This window comes from Spea bombifrons, chromosome 2 (genome assembly GCF_027358695.1).
Source record: "Spea bombifrons isolate aSpeBom1 chromosome 2, aSpeBom1.2.pri, whole genome shotgun sequence".
In the NCBI taxonomy this organism is placed as follows: Eukaryota; Metazoa; Chordata; class Amphibia; order Anura; family Pelobatidae; genus Spea; species Spea bombifrons.
The window spans coordinates 74,048,243-74,055,266 of record NC_071088.1 but is presented as its reverse complement, the minus strand read 5'-3'; the positions used below and the strand labels follow the sequence as shown (position 1 = coordinate 74,055,266).

General features: G+C 39.9%; 1 protein-coding gene across 2 annotated transcripts; it reads left to right on the top strand.

Moving 5' to 3' along the window:
- Window positions 1-1,798: 1,798 nt before the first annotated feature.
- Window positions 1,799-6,367, top strand: AK2 (adenylate kinase 2). 2 transcript variants are annotated; one of them, XM_053454790.1, is made up of 7 exons: window positions 1,803-1,971; window positions 2,689-2,814; window positions 2,902-3,012; window positions 4,472-4,566; window positions 4,657-4,729; window positions 5,096-5,291; window positions 5,879-6,367. In XM_053454790.1, exons 1-7 carry the CDS (start codon window positions 1,873-1,875, stop codon window positions 5,884-5,886), a joined length of 708 nt encoding a protein of 235 aa, XP_053310765.1. In that variant the 5' UTR covers window positions 1,803-1,872; the 3' UTR covers window positions 5,887-6,367. The 2 variants fall into 2 exon arrangements, with proteins under 2 accessions (XP_053310764.1, XP_053310765.1); XM_053454789.1 differs by lacking the exon at window positions 5,879-6,367 and having other exon boundaries at window positions 1,799-1,971; window positions 5,096-5,537.
- Window positions 6,368-7,024: the final 657 nt, after the last annotated feature.

The following is a 7,024-nucleotide window of genomic DNA, read 5'->3' as shown; positions in this document are numbered from 1 at the left end:
CCATATACTGAGCCTGTCACTAATGGTGGTACAGCATAACACCCAGTCGTTGAGGGTGCTACAGCATAACTACCATCATTAAATAGTATGACAGTCACTGGGTTGGTACAGCATAACTCCCATTATTATATACTGAGCCTGGAGGTGGTACAGTAAAACTCCCATCAATATACACTGAGTCTGAAAGTGGTGTACAACTCCCATCATTACATAGTGATCCAGACACAAACTGTGGTATAACATCATAATATCTCCAGACACCATTATTGAGTGAGCCAAACAGAGGCAGTGTTCATGCTGTCTCACAATCTCTTACTCACTATCTCACTCTTTCTTCTTCATGCTTTCTCACCATCTCACATTCTCACTCACTCACTCATTCTTCTTCATGCTCTCTCATATAGTCTTTACTCTGTAATGTCTCTGAACACCCACCCCAGGACGCACTGCGAGACACTGCGAAACAAGTTTCAAGGAATATCTCCAGACTCTGCTGAGACCTCTGGCTCCCCTTGCAGGTTGAATACAGGTACTGCATTCAACCATTAAAGTCAAAGGAGTCCAGCTTTCTAATCACAATGTGATTAGGAAAATATTTAAAAAAATAAAAGAAATTGAGAAAAAAAATTCTAAAAATATGATATTTAAAAATAATTATGCAGTGATCACCATCAGTGGAACTATCTAGTTACAACAAAATGTAAAAAAAAAAAAGTCTAAAAAGGACTATATGGCAGAAGGACTATATGTCAAAGCTCCAAGTTAAAAAATGTGCACTTCTTAAATGTGGTGTTTTACCTTCCAAACAACCCGACAAACCCATACATGGTTGGTATCACTGTACTCGGGAGACACATATCGGGGTGTTGTTTGACAGTGGCATATACAAGGAACTATAAATTCATACCTGAAATACAATTTGTGTGAAAAAAATAAATTACTACCACAAAGGGATAAAATAACAGCATTTGAGATACCATGGGGTGTCTAGTTTTCAAAAATATATGTTTTGATGGAGCTAAAGTGCATTGACCAGTTCTGGGAAAAAAGGGTTTTGAAATAGCACTTACTTATTGCCCTATAACTTGCAAAAAACAAAGAGAAACAGAAAAACCCAAAAACATTGGGTATTTGTAGACTCAGGACAAATAGTAGAAACTATTTAGCAGGTGTTTTCATTAGCTTTTATAGATGAGTAAAAGGTTATTATTTTTTTTTATAGAAAATTAGATGATATGATCTGAAGAAAGCCCTACTTGTCCTGAAAAAATATATATATAACTTGTGCGGATACACTAAATGGGAGAGGAGAAAATTACTGCCAAACACGAGCACCTCAAAGTGGGATGTCTATGTACACTTGCTTATACTAGGTGTTTGTGTTATTTATGTCTCCATGTGTGTGTGTGTGTGTGTGTGTGGTCTGCACCGTTCAGCACTCTGGCTTGTATAAGGTATAATGTTTTGTCATGAAATAAATGTGATTCGTTCTATTCCATGTAAATGGTCGGTTCATGGCTATGAACACATAGCAGCTGATATCAAGCCCATTCTACTATTGGTGCTCATTATCTCGCTAGCGTCTACGCATTGGCCTCTGCCTTCTGTCAGGATTGGCTCTCGCTCCCAAAGTCACTGTATGACACCGGGTCGTCCTTCCGCTTCCCGCCTTCCTTGACCTGCCCACTCACCGAGTAAAGCCCAATGTGTACGCGTTTTATCAAATAAGGTCATGACAGGCACGCGTCTTGCCCAATGAGCACAAAACAAAAGCATACACCTTTTCGCCTCTCCCAATAGAAAGTAGGAGTGGGCGGGGCGTGCTTTCTCTGCTCGCTGCTGTCTCGTGGCCCGTTTGTGGGTGCGTAAATCATGGCTCCTAGGGACATCGCTGAACGGGAAAGGGGGACCATAATGGATGGAATCCGGGCCATCCTACTGGGGCCCCCAGGAGCCGGGAAGGGGACTCAGGTAATAAGAGAACATTTGTTACGCTGGGGAGCTGTCTGGCGCACGTCAATCATTGGACCCTCTGTTACTCGCTATATGTAACCTGGCGTTAGGTTGGAGAGGTGTGTGTGTGTGTGGACCGTGGGTATTGTAACTGCTTGTTCAGACGATGTCACCGTGCTTTGTCATTGATTTCTGTGTTTCTGTGACCCGCACTGTAGCAAAGTGCTAGGGTACGGCTCTGGGTTTTCTGGTGTGACGTGGCGCTTCGCGATTGGTCAACAGTCTGGACGTGTCCATATCTGTCAATACCTGGTAATACCTGTATAATTAGGGAAACTCATGTGCATTGTGTGTATTAATACGCTTGTGAAAGGTTGAATTAAACAAGGTATGGGAACCAGGGTGTGCCAATCTTGGTAAAGTCTTTTTAGTCCACAAGTTGTGGACCTTGGTTTGCAAGCAAACAAAAAAAAAATTGCTTGCAACCTTCCAAAAACAACAAAGGACAGGTGAATTATTTTCCTACATGGTTGTCATCATGGGGCATTGAATTAAATGCCTTTGGCGCTTTTTTACATCTTTGATATGATTTGGCATAAGGTCCGTTGCTTTATAAAATAAGTGTTGCACCTTTCGCCAGTGAGTTGGAAACGTCACACCCTAATAGTAGTATGTATTAGATGTAGTTTGATGCAGTTGTGCATGTGGTGCTTTGATCTTACAACTTTCTTTCAGGCTCCAAAGTTAGCAGAAAAGTACTGTGTGTGCCATCTTGCAACAGGAGACATGCTGAGGGCCATGGTAGCTTCTGGGTCAGAACTAGGGAAGCGCCTGAAGGCCACCATGGATGCAGGCAAATTGGTGAGGAAGCTTGAGTCACCCATTCACAAGCCAATGCTTGACGTGGTATGCCGCCCTCCTGTCTTACTGTGTCCTTTTCATAATTAGGTCAGTGATGAGATGGTTGTGGAACTGATTGAGAAAAACCTGGACACCCCGCCTTGCAGAAAGGGATTCCTCTTGGATGGATTTCCACGCACTGTGAGACAGGCTGAAATGGTATGAGCATACAATGGGTGTTTCTCTTGTATGTTTCTCTTCTCCTTAATGCTGTGACATTATGGCAAAGTACGTCCCTCAACTAACCTTCTACAAGTCTCACAATCTTGAAATCTAGTTCTTGGAAAAAATTATTCATATGAGGCAGAAAAACCTTTAGCGTAACTTCAAAAAGTATATCATGGTGCTCACAGAGTAACATAAACAATATGTATGGAACATAATCTGCCAACAGTAATCCTACGCCCTGAATTTCAATGGTCATGTCTTCTTGTTAGTTGAATCTAATTCTGCCCCCCACTTAGAATGGAGTGGGTTTTGGAATAAGGAAGTAGTTAGATATTCAGGTTCTGTCACCTACTGATGTGGAAATCTGCTTTACTGAGTTTGGGGAAAAAAAAGAAAGTAAAAAACATATTTCTACGACAATAAAATGTAATTATCCCAAAGCTGTATAGATCTTACATTTCCTCTAACACTTTATTAAGGTTAAAGTTAAACACAAACTGCTTTTTACTTCTACCATAAACTTTACCGACACAATAGAGAGAAGAACTTTAGCACACATTACCACATTTCTTAACTACTTGCCCTACTACATTCTACCACGTGATTCAATCTCTTATAACATTTATTCTTGTATGCAGCTGACTTTTTAAAATACGAACATATTTTCTTTTAAACAATTTGACTGCAGATATGAACCATACTGTTTGTTTACGGGTAAAAAGTCTTTGGCTTGGCTCTAATAGAAAAAAAACTGTGGTTGGAAATTGAAATCAATGCTGTTAAAAAACGGTAGAATAATGGGTTCTTTTCATTTAAGAAATTCTTGGTTGATGTCTCCACCGCACATCAGCTACGCTTTTCTTCTTATCGCATTACAATCAACTTTCAGTATGGAAGTGTCTATGTATGTATATATGTATCTCCATTAAGAAGTAGAGGTCTGGGAAATGACATCGTATCCTGGCACTTGGCATAGTTAGAGCGATGGCCTAGGCCAACCGCACCTCAAGGCTGTCAGAACACATCACTTAGTATGACAAAATCAGACTGAGAAATGGAGACGGACCAATATATAAGGCAAAAAAGACCACGTCAAGCTTCGATTTAGAGGGAGCAGGGTACGGTTTAAACACAATGTAACTGGGATGGTGGTAGCTAGTGCTGATACATTGTTATTTATTGTTTAATATAGCACCATCATATTCCATAGCGGTATACAATGGGTGGACAGTACAAGTAGTGTATAACATAATTTGACTTACAGAAACAGGTGAGGAGGGCTCAGCATGGACCAGCCACACTAGTATAAGTATTGGAGGAAAGGGACTAGGAAAAGTGAGCTAAAGGAATATGTATAATGAGAGGCATCAACAAGATAGGTGTACCTAACTGACCATATAATCTAGCATGTGCCTGTACATGTGCATCACTCAAGCTTCATTCTTCTCAGCTTGATGAACTTCTTGAAAAACGGCAAGAAAAGCTGGATTCTGTCATTGAATTTAGTGTGGAAGACTCTCTCCTTGTGCGTAGGATATGTGGCAGGTAACTGAACTTTCCAACACATGTAAACTATTTATTTTGAACTTCCTTGGATGTTGGATCACCGATTTAATTTTTTTTTTTTTTCTTTAGACTCATACACCCACCAAGCGGACGATCATACCACGAAGAGTTCAATCCCCCCAAGGAATCTATGAAGGATGATGTGAGTGTGCCATTCAGTTTGATTGAGTCCCTTGAGTTTCTCATGTGTGTTAGGCTTTATAGCAACACGCTCCATGTAGAGTGCGTACTATCTAATTCTGTTCATTCCACACCTATTGTGACTAAACTTCTTGGAAGCTGTGGTTTTTAGGATAGCTAGGTATTTTAAGTTGCCTACCGTGGACATAAAATTTACAATACAAGATAATATTCAGCAGCAGAAAAAAATTCAGTAGGTGGAATTTCATCACAGCCGAGGCTTTGTGATAAATGCAGGTTTTAGGAGTACCCTGCATTCTGTGTCATATGATAGCTGGTAATGTATTAGCGACTGGGACATTAATGCTAATTCTCTAATGTTCCTTAGGTAACCGGCGAGCCTCTAATACGACGATCTGATGATAACGAGGCCACGCTGAAAACGCGGCTAGAGGCCTACCATACAATGACTGCTCCGCTGGTAGAGTACTACCAGCGCCATGGAATCCACACAGCAGTTGATGCTTCCCAGTCCCCAGATGTGGTGTTCGCTAGTATCCTAGCCGCATTCTCCAAAGCTCGCTGTAAAGATCATGTTATTTTTGTATGATGTTGTCTATATAGTGACAGTTCTTTAATTGCTAGTTGTCATCTCTACATAAACATCCTTATAGGGCTCTCTCATATACCGCACCTCTAATTATTTAATTTTGGACAGTTAGCACAGATGGTTTGTGAGGAAGTAGCTCTTACTGTGTTTCTTTGTGTCGTTTACTTGCTGTCTGGCAGTAGCCCTGGCCTTTTTTCAATAAAGAACCAGCAAACGCAAATAGTTCATGCGTTTGTGTTTACTGCCACAAGCTATTCTCTTTTTACATGCTCTTAGGTCATTGGCTTTCACTGTAAGTCCATGGTACGTATTGAGATTGCGTCTGATGATTTAATGGAATGACTGTGTTAATGACTGACCCAATTTTTGTTTCCTTTAGAGGAATAATTCTGAAAACCTGTGCTTGATATCTCCTTTTTCGTGTATACATCCGTCTGACGTTCTGCACATTTTGTATTAGTGTAACATTTACATGCATGTGCTTTGCCGATGCTTATGGTCTCTCTTATCACCGTTATTCACAATTCATTTGTTTATTCCTTTTTCATTTGTTCATTTCAGCACACTGATTCCCAGCCATCCCTGAACTGTGCTATCTGCAGGCCCCAAGACTTGCACATTGTGTTTGAATATTGTCCCGCACTGAGTGCTGCGCTGGCTCTAACCTGGTCCTTCCCTCTGCTGCTTCTGTATTGCTCGCATATTTGCCGTTTCTCACTCATACCTACGACATTACTAAGACAGTCTTAAGAACTTACGTTTTGTGTGTTCTATTATGTCTCTCTACTGTTGGAATTTATGTCACACCTAGACATGGAAGAGAAGAGTTAACCCTAGATGGTGTGACTATAATTCCCTGATAATTAACCAGTATTCTGTGTAGTTTTGGATATGGGGAACAGTCATGAAACTAATACCAAAAAAGAGTGGTTCCAGGAACATTATACATCATTTTTTTTATGGTAATAGAGCTGCAACTGAATTACATCTTTCTTCTATTCACACAATATATGGTGCCTTATTTTTTATACAATAAAGGGTCTGCAAGTGTTTCGTTGAGTGACATTTTTTTATTTTCATTTTGCACGGAGAAGGAGGGCAGCCACAACATTTACTGTACGTGTGCTAAAGCACATACTTGTTATACTCAGTGCACACTTGTTTCTATTTATCTTATATCTATCTATTCAGGGTAAACTTCCTGACACTGTGTAGTTATACAACTGATTTAATATATTTAACTTTCTTCCGGGCTCAGTTAACTATGCTATGGTTGCATCACTATTTCAATATTTCATCCAACAGATCATTGCTTCATTTAGAAATCCCATTCTCTTTACCAGTGGCTGCCTCTTGACATTAGGCAGCGGCAGAGGGTGCTGTCTGCTCATACATGTATATGATATATGTGCCACTACATACATGCAATACACTTACTAAGGTGGTGGATGTTTTTTTATTTATTATTTCTTTTCCAACAGAAACCATGAAAAAAGATTTGCAAATATAACATTGTGTACACTTCCATGGCAATCTCATGAAACAATATTTCTTAATTACATATCTACATATTGTTTTGGAAGGACAGTACATATTTATACATTTTTTTTGACAATATTACACTATTGTATTTGTTTTTGTTTTCTTCCCCTATGTATATGCGCTCCATTATTCCTGGTTTGCTTCTTTGAGGAAGAGTGTTGTTTG